The sequence below is a fragment of the Zophobas morio genome, unplaced genomic scaffold (assembly GCF_036711695.1).
Source record: "Zophobas morio isolate AGI-343-1 ecotype UQ-CSIRO unplaced genomic scaffold, CSIRO_AGI_Zmor_V1 ptg000004l, whole genome shotgun sequence".
In the NCBI taxonomy this organism is placed as follows: Eukaryota; Metazoa; Arthropoda; class Insecta; order Coleoptera; family Tenebrionidae; genus Zophobas; species Zophobas morio.
The window spans coordinates 2,914,312-2,928,175 of record NW_026972109.1 but is presented as its reverse complement, the minus strand read 5'-3'; the positions used below and the strand labels follow the sequence as shown (position 1 = coordinate 2,928,175).

Genomic DNA, 13,864 nt, shown 5'->3' with positions numbered 1-13,864 from the left:
TATTTTTTATTACAGAGGAAAGCGTGTCCGTCGACTCAATCAAAAATGCTTTGAAACTGTATCAGAAGTGGGACGTTCTTGAGTGCCATACGGAAAAGAAGCTAAGACTTTATTCCTTGAAAGAAAATCAAGACAATACTGAATCTGTTAAGTCTCTTTATCAAAGGGTTCACAAATATAGACAATCTCCTAACTAGTAGTAATGCCAAAGGTTTTGTTATTTATTATGATAAAATTAATTCTAATTTTTGTATAATAGCAAATATGTTTAACATTCTTTAATGAACTCGCGTACGATTTTTTGTACGTGGGGTGATTTTTTTAATTTGCTGTATAATTAAGACATTATGTTCATGAGATTTATTAGATGCATAAATTTAATGAACTGTGATAAACTAGTTTCAATAAATTTTTATCACAAGATTGCTTTTAGTACTTCCTCGGGAGTGGGGGCTTTAGCAACGGCGTAGACCTTCAAGTTGTTTTCTTCAATAGCGAGCTGAGTAACGGGACCGATTGCTATTATCTTTAAACATGACTTTAATTAAGAGTGACTTAAGTAGTTGTGTTAGTACCTTGAGTGAGGATAAGTCAATTGGTACTTTACGCAAGTAGTGTATACTACTGTGGAAACCTGACGGGCTAAAAAACACTAAATATTCTGGTATGGAGGAAAAACCAGAAGTGACTTTTTCCAAGTCTTCTTTAATTTGCGGGTTTGGCAGTGTGTCATACACTAGTACTTCATCTAAAGATAAGTTTTCTCGACCTAACTCGAGTTTGAGCGTGTCAGTTTTTAAATTACCATGAGGAAAAAGAAAAGGTTTATTAAAACTTGATTTACCTACAACAAAGAATTAAAACAAACCAGTGACTTTCAGTACTTACTTTGCACTATTATCTGTGACAAATTTCTAGCATTTCCACTTTCTTTACCCTCACATTCAATCCCTATTTTTATTAATGCTTCATTATAAGTGGCTTCACCCACCGTAAAATTTGATTTCAATTTCCACAATTCATGAATTCGTTCTTTACCTAAAGCCTGACTGCAGGCGTTAACACACCGTGGACTCGAGAGTATAATTCCACAAAAATCGTCCGGATTTGTAAGCTTGTCCCGCAAAATTTCAATATTTTTATACTGAAATGTCAATGTTTTCACAACCATAACCTCAAATTTATTGGACTCTAAAATGTCCTGATATTTATCTTGAGCATCTTCAGACTTCTCGCTTTTTAGTAACAGAACTGTGTTTCTTGCAATGGACATATCGGCTTCCACTATTTTAATATTTTTTTCTACGATCACCACTGTAAATCGTTAAGATCACACAACTCGCTAATCATGTATGCGTGTCCTTACGCACAGCGTGCGTAAGAAAAGCAAATCGCACAGTTAGGGATTTTTCGATTTATTCAGTTTAGGTTGGTAGTGAAAATGACAAGACGGACAGGCAAATACAAAATTGTGAAGCACTTGTCAGCGTTACTGTTAATAAAAGAGGCATAATCAAAGAATTTTAAAAGAAGAAAACGAACAAGGTAACATTTACTGCAAAAAATATCAACATTTCTCTCTTTTTACGGATTCTATTTAATTGTAGTCTAAAATGTCTAGCGATAGTGATGAATTAATGTGCACGCCGCCGGAGATAATTGAAAAGGCCAAAACGGCTATCGACAATCTATTGCCCAGAAAGTCGCGTGAAAGATATGAAATCGTCTACCAAAAATTTATGGCATGGAAAATAAAAAATAAAGTAAATTCGTTGTCAGAAAACATAATGTTGGCATATTTTGAAGAGTTGTCAACTACAATGAAACCATGTCACTATTTCAGAACATAATGTGACTGCATCCTGTAGTCAGAGTACAAGTAGCCACAAAACTAATACTACCGACCATTCCCTTGTGTTTAACAACTGTACAGTGACAATAAACAATTACTACAAATAATTATAATATCTAATAAAACTAAAATGTTAATGTTTATGAATAAAATGATTTTGTCTGTGCTCGTAGAAAAAGTATAGTACATAATTCGAGTTGTAAAGCCCTTACGCACTCATGGAAATACGCACTCGCCGCTTCGCGGCTCGTGCGCAACTTTTTCCATTCGTGCGTAAGATGCTTCTTACAACTCTCATTAAGTAATATACTATTACAAAAAGTTATTAAAATTGACGTTTTAATTTGGTAACTTCTGGTGACTTTTGACTTTTGTATGTGGTGGGTTTCCAACCTGACGGTGCTAAAATTCGACTCAGAGTTGTTATCAGTTATTTTTCATAAAGTAAATTGTTTACGAGGTCACGAGCAACAAGATTTTAAACACCCTGTACAGTTTTAAGTTTTTTCTACTAACGACATCGATTTTAACATAAAACGCAATTAACGAAATTTTTGTAGGCGGGTGAAGTCAAATGTCAACGCTTGTGTCACTATTACTTTAATTTTCGGGTGAAGTTTTTTGAAATTATTGAAGAAATAGTGTTTATTGTGCGACGAAGATGCTGAAATCTGTAAAATTGTTGTTTGTTTCGAAGAATGAAGACTTCGTGAAGTCCGAAGAACGGTTTCAGTGCGAATTTTTGTTTTGTCTTGAAATGAACAATTTCGATAAACGCAATCGTTGAAATTAAACGAATAAAAGATAAGTATAAAAGGTGTAAGTTCCATTTTCTTTTATTTGTGAATATAGGGCTAAGTTTAGTTTTAAAACGACAAAATTAACGCATTTTTAAAATTTGATGGTTATGCAACCAACATTACGCCGCGGGCAACTTGATCGTTTCAGAAAAATGGCGAAAAATTTAGGGAAATTTGGTTATTCTGTCAACTACCAACGCACTTTCTAGATTGTTATGTCGTTTTAGAACTGATCATGCTTTATGGTGGTATTTAATTCTCTCTGGAATGAACGTTTCTGTTGGTGAAGTTGAAGTAATTTGAATATGTCATAGTTCAGGAAAATATTAAACCTTCCGCACTTAACAATCAAAGAATTACGCACCTGAAAATACCGGGTGTACAATAAAATATATTTGGAGCGGGCTTTGGAATTATTAGTTGCCGTATATAATTGCGGGTTCGTTATTTTTTTAAGTAGGCAACCGATTATACTTCAGCGAATAGGTGGTTTCATCTTACTGTCTTAAATGCAGTCGGGTTGACAGATAATTGACATTCATAATATTATAATATAATTGGAAAATTAAGAAAGTAAAGTCGAAAAATTAAAAGGCTAAAGAATTAAAAAAAAAAAAATCTAAAAATCGAAAAAGTCGGAAAATTTTGAAAATCGATAAACCAAGATGGCAAAATCAAAAAAATAAAAATAGGAAAATTTAAATTGAACAATCGGATAATTGAAAAATCGAAACATTGAAAAACTGGCAGATCGAAATATTAAAAAAAAAAAAAATTACAACATGGAAAATTCCGAAAATTGAAAAATTGAAATATAGAAGAACTGAAAAGTCGAGAAATCGAAAAACCTATAAATTTAAAAACTGAAAAGTTGAAAAATTGAGAAATCGAAGTATACAACAGTTGAAAAATCGAAAAATGTAAAGTTTAAAAAACGAAAAATTGAAAATCCAAACAGTAAAAAGTCGAAAAATCGTAAAATCGAGATCTAGATTGAAAAATACTAGAAAAATTGAAGAATCGAAAACTTAAAACTTTAAAAATTAAAAACCTGAAAAATAGAAAAATTGAAGAACTGAAGAACTGGAAGATCGAAACTTTGGGAAGTCGAGAAATGGGAAAATCAAAAAATTGTTTTATTGTGAAATCGGAAAACTGAAAATTCAGCAACGTCAAAATTTGAAAAATTAAGAAATATTGAAGAAGTGAAAAATCAAAAAATCGAAAAATCTAAATTTAAAAAACATTGAAATATTAGAATATCGTAAAATAGAAAAATGGAGAAATCTAACATCAAAAAATCAAAAAAAAAAAAAATTAAAATCGAAAAACTGAAAAATCATTAAATCGAGAAATCGAAACTCGACAATTAAAACAAAAATGGAAAATTGAAAAATCGGATAATTCGAAAATCGAAACACCGAAAAATCGAAACATCAAAAAATTCAAAAAGAAAGAACAAGAAATCGAGGAGTCGAAAAGTCGAGAAGTCAAAAAATTGAAAAACTGTGAAACCGAAATAGGCCAAAATCGAAAAATTTAAAAGTTAAATCAAAACATGGAAACATCTGAATCTCGATAAAACGAGATCTCAAAAAATTGAAAAGTCGAAAATTTAAAAAGTTTGGAAAATTGAAAAATTAAAATATAGAACTGAAAATTCGAGAAATCGAAAAACCTAAAATTTTAAAAACTAAAAAGTTGAAAAATTGAGAAATCGAAGTATAAAACAGTCGAAAAATTGAAAAATGTAAAGTTGAAAAAACGAAAAATTGAAAATCCAAAAAGTAAAATCCAGAACTAGTTGAAAACTACAAGAAAAATTGAAGAATCGAAAACTGAAAAATCACAAAATTAAACGAAATACCCAAAAATTGGAAAATTAAAAAATTGAAAAAATTGAAGTCAAAAAGGCGAAGTCGAAAAATCGCGAACTTAAAAAGTGAAAAATTGAAAAATCAAAAACCTGAAAAATAGAAAAAGTGATGAACTGAAAGATCGAAACTTTTGGAAAATGAGAAATGGAAAAATTAAAAAATTTTGAAGAACTGAAAAATCGAAAATTCGAAAAATCTAAAATTTAAAAAACATTGAAATATTAAAATATCGCAAAATTGAAAAATGGAGAAATCTAAACATCAAAAAATCAAAAAAAAAAAAAATCGAAAAACTGAAAAGTTAATAAATCGAGAAATCGAAACTCGATAATTAAAAAAAAATTGGAAAATTGAAAAATCGAATAATTCAAAAATCAAAACATCGAAAAATCGAAACATCAAAAAATTCAAAAACTGAGACATCGAGAAATCGAATAATCAAAAGAACGCGAAATCGAGAAGTCGAAAAATCGAGAAGTCGAAAAATTGAAAAATTGAGAAACCGACATAGGCCAAAATCGAAAAATTGAAAAGTTAAATCAAAACATCGAAGCATCTGAATCTCGATAAACGAAATCTCAAAAAATTGAAAAGTCGAAAAATGAAAAATTCGGAAAATTGAAAAACAAAATATAGAACTGAAAACTCGAGAAACCGAAAAATCTAGATTTTAAAAATAAAACATTAAAATATCGAAAAGTTGAAGAATTGAGAAATCGAAATGTAAAAGAGTCGAAAAATACAGTTTAAAACCCGAAAAATTGAAAATCCAAAAAATAAAAATTTTGAAAAATTGAAAAATAAAAATACCGAAAAATTAAAAAATCAAAAAATTCAGAAATCCAAAATCTAAAATTTAAAACATTGAACAATTAAAATAGCCCAAAATTGAAAAATCGAGAAATCCGAACATCAAAAAATAAAAGAATCGAAAAACTGAAAAATCGACAAATCGAGAAACCCAAACTCCAGAATTTAACAAATTGAAAAATTGAAAAATCAGATAACTGAAAAATCGAAGCAACGAAAATTGGAAAAATTGAAAAGGCCAGAAATAAAAAACTCGAAAAACCGAGAAATCCAAAAGTCGAAACATCGAAAAATTCAAAAACCGAGACATCGAGAAATCGAAAACTCAGAGAATCAGGAAATTGAACAATCGAAACATCGAAACATCTGAATTCGATAAACCGGGAAATCAAAAAATTGAAAAATCGAAAATTTGGCAAAAAATTGGAAAATCGAAAACTGAAAAACTCGGAAAATTGAAAAATTGAAATATAGAAGAACTGAAAACTCGAGAAATCGAAAAACCTAGAATTTTAAATATTGAAAAATTAAAACATCGAAAAGTTGAAAATTTGAGAAATCGAAATATTAAAAAAAAACAAAAAGTTTAACGAAAATTTGAAAATCAAAAAAGTAGTCCAAAGATCGAAGTCGGCGGGTGGGCGGGGCTAGTACTTGATAAGATAAGACGGTTTTTGGCAAATGATTTATCTTCCTAGAAAATATAGGGTGGGTGGGCGGGGCTAGTACTTGCAAAATCAGCCGTACTTAGTACGGCTGATTTTGGCAAATGACATACCTTCCAAGAAAACAGAGGGCGAGTGGGCGGGGCTAGTACTTGCTAAATATGACTTATTTTGGCAAATGACATACCTTCCAAGAAAACCGAGGGCGGGTGGGCGGGGCTAGTACTTGTTAAGATTAGACGGTTTTTGGCAAATGACTTATCTTTCTAGAAAATGTAGGGTGGGTGAGTGGGGCTAGTACTTGCTAAGTACGACTGATTTTGGCAAATGACATACCTTCCAAGAAAACTGAGGGCGGGTGGGCGGGGTTAGTACTTGCTAAATATGACTTATTTTGGCAAATGGCATACCTTCCAAGAAAACTGAGGGCGGGTGGGCGGGGCTAGTACTTGTTAAGTTTAGGCGGTTTTTGTCAAATGACTTATCTTCCTAGAAAATATAGGGTGGGTGGGTGGGGCTAGTACTTGCTAAATACGACTGATTCTGGTAAGTGACATACCCTTTAAGAAAAGAGAGAGTGGGTCGACTAAGATAAGACTGATTTTGGCAAATGCTATGAAATTGAATTATCGAAGAATAAAAAATTTTAAGAATCGAAAAATTAAATAAACCGGAAATTGAAAAGTTCCCAAAACTGATAATGTTGAAAAAATTGAGGAATCGAAAACTTGAAAAATCGGGAAATCAAAAAATCGAAAAGTCGAAACATTTTAAAAACTCGAGAAATCGAAAAACCTAGAATTTTAAAAATTGGAAAATTAAAACATATCGAAAAGTTAAAAAGTTGAGAAATCGAATATAAAACCGTCGAAAATTTGAAAAATATAAAGTTTAACGAAACACTGAAAATCCAAAAAGCAAAAAAAAATCGAGAAATCAAAAAATACAGGAGTTCAAAAATCAAAAAACTGAAATGCTGAAAAATCCAATAAATTGAGAAATTAAAAAATTGGAAAATTGAGAAATCGAAAACCTAATAAAGCAGCAAAAACGAAAAATTCTACGCTTAAAAAATCGAAAAATTAAAAAATCAAAAACCTGAAAAATCGAAAAATGGAAGAATTGAAGAAGTGAAAAATTGAAAGTTTGAGAAGTCTAAAAATGCGAAAAAAAAGATTACTTCAGAAATCGGAAAGGTGAAAATTTGGAAACGCCAAAAATTGAAAAAGCGAAAAACCGAAATATTTAGAAATCGTAAAATTGAAGAGGACAAAAAATGAGAAATCGTATCATTGAAACATTGGGAAATTGAAAAATCGAAAAGCCGAAAAATGTCAATAGAGTATGTATGAACCACAAGTTCAGGACGAACTATAAAAAATAACATTTATTCGACAAAATTGTATTGATTTAATATGGATAATAATTGTAAACTGGAAAATGTTTATTTTTTTTTCCAAAAATCTTGACGTCTGATGGTCGAAACGGGTTAGTTATTCGATCAGCTCTAAGGAAAGTCGGCTTATAGATAAATCGCTTAGAGTCGATATTGGCCTGAGTGCGCTTTGGTCTGTAGATCAAACAAGTTCTCAAGCGACGATTTGACTTGATAGTATTCCCTAGATTTACGTGTCAATTTTCCACGGTTTATATCTTTTCAGAACTAGTGTGTGAGTTTTGCTATTTACGACATTTTTATCAAGAATGGCTTTTTCTGAACAACACAAAGTAAAAAGTCGAGAAAGAATATATTTTGTTGGCGCCACTATAAATCTATTAAGCGAATTCAGCTTCGATTAAAGAGGCGATAAACTGAATTATTTGGCACTGACTACAAAGAAACGTCACGAAATTGTTTTTACGGCTACGATATTCAAAATGAGTAATTTTGAGTTAAATTAATAAATTGAATAAAACGTCGTGGAAGACCAATTTTCGAGAACGTTGTTAAACCGGTAAAAACATCGAAGCGTAGGCCGGTTTAGGAGTTACAACGAAACTTGAAACATGTCCGTTTTTCCGGATTAGAATATCGATAAAGATCGTCCCGGCTGCCGCTGAAATTGATTGGCGCAAATTTTCCGGTTCATTTCCGGCAATAACCCTAAAAACGTCCGTAGTGTAAAATATGTCTGGGGAATCCCCGTTTATGCATTTCTAATGGCGCCCATTTCTCCGGAAATGATGGAATGTTCTTTTGTCACCACAGGAGTGTTCATTTTCCGGTTGGATTGTTTCCCGATAAAAAAAGGGCGAGTGCAAAGAGCATGAAAACGGCCTCTCCGGTGCTGCTCTGGTGCTACAGGAACAGGACCACTTTGTTACTTGTTTTGGGTCATTTAACAGATAAACGTTACCGAGTGGCCTTGCCTTAACGACACCTTACGGCCCTTAGCGCACTGCTTGCTTAAACGATACCTAAGACGGGGCCGATTTACGACCCGCACACATCAAGGGACGAAACAACGACACTTAAAGCGAATCGCCCCCATAAAGGAGATCGCCGCTCGCAAACAATGTATCCGCATAAAAATAAACAGTTCAAAACGCCGCATCAAGAAAGAGCCAAATCGGCGTTCGGATATACCTGGCTTTCTTGTAAGTGCCGTTTTGTTACAGCAAGAAGTTGTGTCGGTGGCGGAGGAGTGTCTAAGCTCGGAGCGATTCAATTTGCCGGTCCCTTGGCCACCGTCGGCGGCGAGCTCCTCATTAAACGCTCCATTACGCACCCAGAAACAAATTACTCTAAATGTCCTAGTTGAAAAATGGCCTTATGATAATATCGCAACCGATCAAAACGATCGCAGCGGATTTCTTCCGATCTACGTCGTACTTCCACCAAACATGGCCGACTTCATTAATATACACTAACGTGTATATACGGCCGTTTCAATTTCTTAAAAATTTGTTCCCGCGTAGTAATCCATGGGTACATAAGCATACGCCACCCACGGCAATGTCTTGAACTAAACTGTCACTACTGTCAGAAATTTTCTTTGACAATTTTCAAATCCAAAATAATTTTGGGCATGAATTATTATCGTTGTTAATAAAACTAGGTCTTTATAATATGGGATGAAAGTGTATGATTTGTGGTAATACACAGAATCCACTTTTTGGAATTCCTGCGGAAGTAGATCTTAGAAACAAATGGTTTGAATCACTTTCAAAATTTTGTGGTATTTCATAAAACAAGTTCCTCAAAAAATATTTTATTCGAATTATTTTAGATCTGACCAAGATAAACGATCATACTGTTGTGTGTTCCAAACATTTTGCAACAGAATGTATTGTTAGAAGCGCAAAAAGTACTCGTCTTAATAAACAAGCGGTTCCGTTTATATTCGTTATGTACATAAAAATCTACGTACCTCACATAATCTATAAATCTTTGTCATCATTCCAGAATCCTACTGATCCTGACATTTCTAGTACCCAACCAACAAATCCTTTTTTAGAAGACACTCATCCAACTTCCGTTTCCTCATTCCAAAATGCTAATAAGGAAACTAATGTTTCCACATGTGATGATTTAAGTGTAAAGGATAAACAAGAACTTAAAGATCTCAGGTACCACAACAAAGTTTTAAAGCAACAATTGAGTAGAATGAAACGAAAGAATTCTGAATGTTTATCAAAAATGAGAGAGTTAGAAAAAGTAAAAAATTTGGATGCTTTAAAAATAACCAAAATTATAGAAGACGCAAACAACGCAGATGAAAAGTCAATATTTCTTTTGGACTTGATAAAAAATCACTATAAAAAAATACCTAGGTGGTCAGAAATGTCTCTTCGTCTGTGTACTGTCTGGAGATTTTGTTCGCCTAAAGGTTACAGATTTTGCCACAATAACTTACTAAAACTGCCTTCAAAATCGACTATATCCAGATTCCTTGGAGACTTTCATGGTCAAAATAAGCTGATCCAAGAGCGATTGTGTGCAAAAATTGGTCAATTAAAAAAGCCAGTTGAAAGGATCTGCTCCTTAATAATGGACGACATGTCCATAAAAGAAAAAGTTCATTACTGTAGGACAGAAGATCGAATTTATGGCTTAGAGACAACAAGTTCTACTCGTGTTGGAACTAAGCCAAAAGTAGCCAACAAGATGCTTTGTTTTGTGGTGCAGGGATTGAGTACTAGATATACAATACCAGCAGGGTATTTTTTCCACTCGTCGTTAACAACTCAGGAATTATATTTATTAACAAAAAACATTTTAAAACTTCTGACAAACTGCGGCTACATTGTGATTAGATTTGTTACAGACAATATTTCAACAAATGTCGCCCTCTTTAAAAAATTTGGAAACGGATCACTGAAAAATTCCATTAATCATCCCATTCTGGAACATATTCCACTATTTTTGAGTTTCGATTTCTGCCATGCTCTAAAAAATGCACGAAATTTGTTTTTAGACCATGATATGTATTCTTCTCAAGGCAAAATTTCATCATGCTACCTCAAATTATTGTATGATTTGCAGAAGGGAATGCCAGTAAAGCCTGTCAGATATTTAACAAAGAAGCATCTATTTCCATCAAACTTTGAAAAAATGAATGTCCTAAGAGCAATCCAAGTTTTTTCACCTACTGTAACCTCTTCTTTAAAATTTCTAAAAGCTGCAGGGAACGATCGCTTTGTTGACGCTGATGCCTCTATATTCTATATGGAAAACATGTACCATTTTTTTCAGGTGCATAATGTTTCAAGCAGAGATCACTATCTTCGTTCACTAGATAGCAGTATTGCACCATATGTGCATATTTCAGATGAACGTCTTGACTGGTTAAATGTCACATTTCCAAAGTATATTGACGATATCCAGAAGACTTCTGTAGACGTTGGATTTAAAAATTTATAAAATTTTTGCTAAGCCAGGTTGGCTTCTATTATGTTGTAACGCGATCCTTTAGCTCAGACGCTGTAGAGGCCATGTTTTCACATGTAAGACTGAAAGGTGGTTCTAATGATGCCACAGATGCCAGAGCTGCAGATTATGCATTAAGGCAAATTCTTCGTTGTGGGATTGTTAAAGCTTCCCATTCCTCAAACACTGCTGAAAATGTTAACTATATTAGTCCTGCAAATATTTTAAATTTACAAGAAAACAGAGAGAGCTTTACTAAGCACACAGAACAACTCATATTTCCAATTGAAGTACGAAGAAATATTCACAATCTTAAGAAGTGATAATAATATAGTAGCTTTCTTGGCAGGATACATCATAAAAAAATTAGAAGATTTATTTCATTGTGATGAATGTTTAACACCTCTATTATGTACTAGCATTCCAGGTCCTTTGCTACAATTGATTGCCATTCAAAACCGAGGAGGTTTAGTCTATCCCAAAGATATCTTTGTTGGTATTATTCAGCTGATAGCTGAAAGCATCCAGCAAATGTTGCCATTTCTACAACATGATAATCCTGGTAAATACATACTTGAAGAACTGTATCCACACCTTGTGCAAAATCCTATTTTTGTCTGTGCAAATCACAGGGATTCTGTGTGCAAATATACATATAATCAAAGCGACTGTAAAGCCAGTTCTCAGCAATCTTTGCTTGGAGACCACAGATTCTGTCAAGAGATTTGCATTAAATTTTAAACCTAAAAGTCGAAAAGTATTGAAATTGTAACTTTACGTTAATATTATTGTTTTACTTACTGTGTTTTGTGATAAAATTAAAAAAAAACATTATTATCTGAACCAAACTTCTTTTTTTATGCTTCGAGTAAAATTTGTTGTCAATGTCAGTTTCAACTTGACAATTAATTTGACAGAAATAGCACGAGATCTGTCGTGTGAGGGCGCCACAATATGCACTAGGCGGCAGAACATTTTTTCTAATGGAAAATCAAAAATTGAAACGGCCGTATATACACGTTAGTGTATATTAATGAAGTCGGCCATGCACCAAGTCACCTAAGTCGCGTTGAAACAGAAAAATAATGATATTGTTTGTTGAATTCGACGCATCCAACACTAATTCGTAGAAAAAATACCGATAATCGAATGCGCCTTCGAAAATTATTATTATTATTATTATTATTGAAGTGGTTCAGCTGCTGCGACCGCGATCCCGGCAGACGCCAAGAAAGTTCTCTCAAATCGAAGAGAACGAATATAATTATAATAGGTAATTAATAAATCGGCGTCTCAATTAGGTAAGAGCACTTAATTAACTCACTAATCGGATCGAGAAGAACGGACATGCTCCACTTCCGTTTCCGACCGTCGAGCGCCCTGGGGATCAACAAAACACTATCAGGACGCTCTCCAACTTTTTTAAAAGCTTATTATCGGATCCCCTCCGGCGGCCTTTTATTTTTCCGTGTCCTTAACACTTTTTAAAACTGTATTATACTTTTTTTATCTCGTGAATATACGAAAAAGAGGAAAGCTCCCGGCGCCCGAAAATAATCATAAAGTCGTCGCCGAATCCGATAATGCGGCGGTTCGCACGGTCGCTGCTTACGCCCGAATTAATTAATTAATCAATTAGTTAATAATTAGCGCGCGATTCGTGTTTATTTTGGCATCAAAGTAAGTTGCGAATTCTTGTCGTTGACATTTAGAAATCGCTAGCAATCGCTCTCTGGAAATCAAATGACTTGATATGAATTCGAGATCGGCCGGAATCCACCACGTGGCGCTGGAGCGAGTAAAGGGAAGGAAAATATATATGTAGCTGGTGGAAGACTGTGGGAATTAAAAATCTGCTGTTTTTCAAACGAGGACGGTGAGATTTAACTGGCGTTGTGTTAGAGAGAGTCGGAGCGTCGCTACTTAAGAATTTAAAATTCTTTTACGTAAAATCCGGCGAGTGTAGCACTTACAGCAAGGCGGATGGAGTCGGATCTATGAAATGGCATTTTAAGTTGGATTAGGTTCAAATTTAAAACACTGCCAATAATACGCAGCCAAAGGGAATGAATACCGGCAAATTTAACGGCTTTTTATCTGGCGGAAAACTTCTTTGCATGAGCGCTTCTTACTTCTTTCATTTCAATACAGATAAAAATTCCATTAGGGTTTATTCTTACTTGAGATGCAATAAATGGTTGACGTTAAAAAGATATCAATCGCGGCAGCCGAATTGCGAAATGTAACGATTATACGGTTGTGTATACATATCATTAATTATTTCAGAACGGGCTTTATTGCTGGATATTCGTTCTGATGTTTTCTTTGCTCTGTACATAACGTCTGCCACTGTTGTAATTAGTGTCGAATGTCATCGTGTTTAGTGATGTGTGGTGCTAAGTAACGAAAATATTTTATATAATTAAAGAAAATCGGAATAACCTGGCAACGTCGCGTCGAAATTTCAAAAGTAAACTGTGGCTATAAAGCTTACCGGCGCTCATCAGAGTATGTAAAATATACAGCGTTATTTAAAAATGACATACTAACTCTATGACATGTTGATAATGAATGTTTATTGAGAAAAGAAAAAATAATTTAAAAAATCCTTGGACCCGACACAGGTCTTCGAAATTTAATTTTCCTTATGACATTTGACCATATTTATTATAAATTAATTTTGGAAGTGTCGGGTATTAATCGACAATTTACTTCATTTTATAATTTTACAAAATACTTAAAAATTGTTCAGAATGAATCTGACAGCAGTGGCCAGTTTTTCACCTTTTTTAATCACTTTTTTCAATAGAACATCCTGTATTTTATTACTGCATCTTACTCTATTTTTTGTTATCTTTCTTTCATTATTTCGGTGTGTCCTCAAAGAACGTTAAATATTGAAAATATTTAATGAAAAAAAAAAAGAACAAAAAATAGAATAAGATGGAGTAATAAAATAGAGGATGTTCTTCCCGATGTCTTGATTTTTC

General features: G+C 33.3%; 2 protein-coding genes and 2 long non-coding RNA genes across 9 annotated transcripts in view; 2 read left to right on the top strand and 2 right to left on the bottom strand.

Annotated features, from left to right (window-relative positions):
* Window positions 1–421, top strand: part of LOC135137354 (glycerol-3-phosphate acyltransferase 1, mitochondrial) — a 28,082-nt gene extending 27,661 nt beyond the window's left edge. For all 5 annotated transcript variants that reach the window (XM_064066990.1, XM_064066984.1, XM_064067000.1 and 2 more), the window contains exon 8: window positions 16–421. In XM_064066990.1, coding sequence (XP_063923060.1) covers window positions 16–197 — 182 coding nt within the window. In that variant the 3' untranslated portion in view covers window positions 198–421. The remainder of the gene's footprint in view (window positions 1–15) is intronic.
* Window positions 346–2,230, bottom strand: LOC135137375 (uroporphyrinogen-III synthase-like). Its single transcript, XM_064067005.1, has 4 exons — window positions 2,169–2,230; window positions 889–1,302; window positions 576–844; window positions 346–526 (listed from the first exon to the last, which is right to left on the bottom strand). Exons 2-4 carry the CDS (start codon window positions 1,271–1,273, stop codon window positions 416–418), a joined length of 765 nt encoding a protein of 254 aa, XP_063923075.1. The 5' UTR covers window positions 1,274–1,302; window positions 2,169–2,230; the 3' UTR covers window positions 346–415.
* Window positions 2,231–9,094: 6,864 nt separating this feature from the next.
* Window positions 9,095–9,345, top strand: LOC135135605 (uncharacterized). The gene is made up of 2 exons (XR_010281616.1): window positions 9,095–9,183; window positions 9,235–9,345. It is a non-coding gene; the product is annotated as an uncharacterized LOC135135605 (long non-coding RNA).
* An 890-nt stretch (window positions 9,346–10,235) lies between these two features.
* On the bottom strand, window positions 10,236–11,777 carry LOC135134133 (uncharacterized). Of its 2 annotated transcripts, none has more exons than XR_010281235.1 (4): window positions 11,676–11,777; window positions 11,449–11,617; window positions 10,467–11,388; window positions 10,236–10,394 (listed from the first exon to the last, which is right to left on the bottom strand). It is a non-coding gene; the product is annotated as an uncharacterized LOC135134133 (long non-coding RNA). The 2 variants fall into 2 exon arrangements; XR_010281234.1 differs by having other exon boundaries at window positions 10,467–11,417; window positions 11,469–11,617.
* Between the last annotated feature and the right edge of the window lie 2,087 nt (window positions 11,778–13,864).

Excerpts from the sequence above, each read along its gene's own strand:
- LOC135137375 (XM_064067005.1), bottom strand. The coding sequence starts at position 1,273 with ATGTCCATTGCAAGAAACACAGTTCTGTTACTAAAAAGCGAGAAGTCT. Across the intron at positions 845-888 it reads GTCACAGATAATAGTGCAAA|GTAAATCAAGTTTTAATAAA; the intron begins GTAAGTACTGAA and ends TCTTTGTTGTAG. Across the intron at positions 527-575 it reads TTGACTTATCCTCACTCAAG|ATAATAGCAATCGGTCCCGT; the intron begins GTACTAACACAA and ends TCATGTTTAAAG.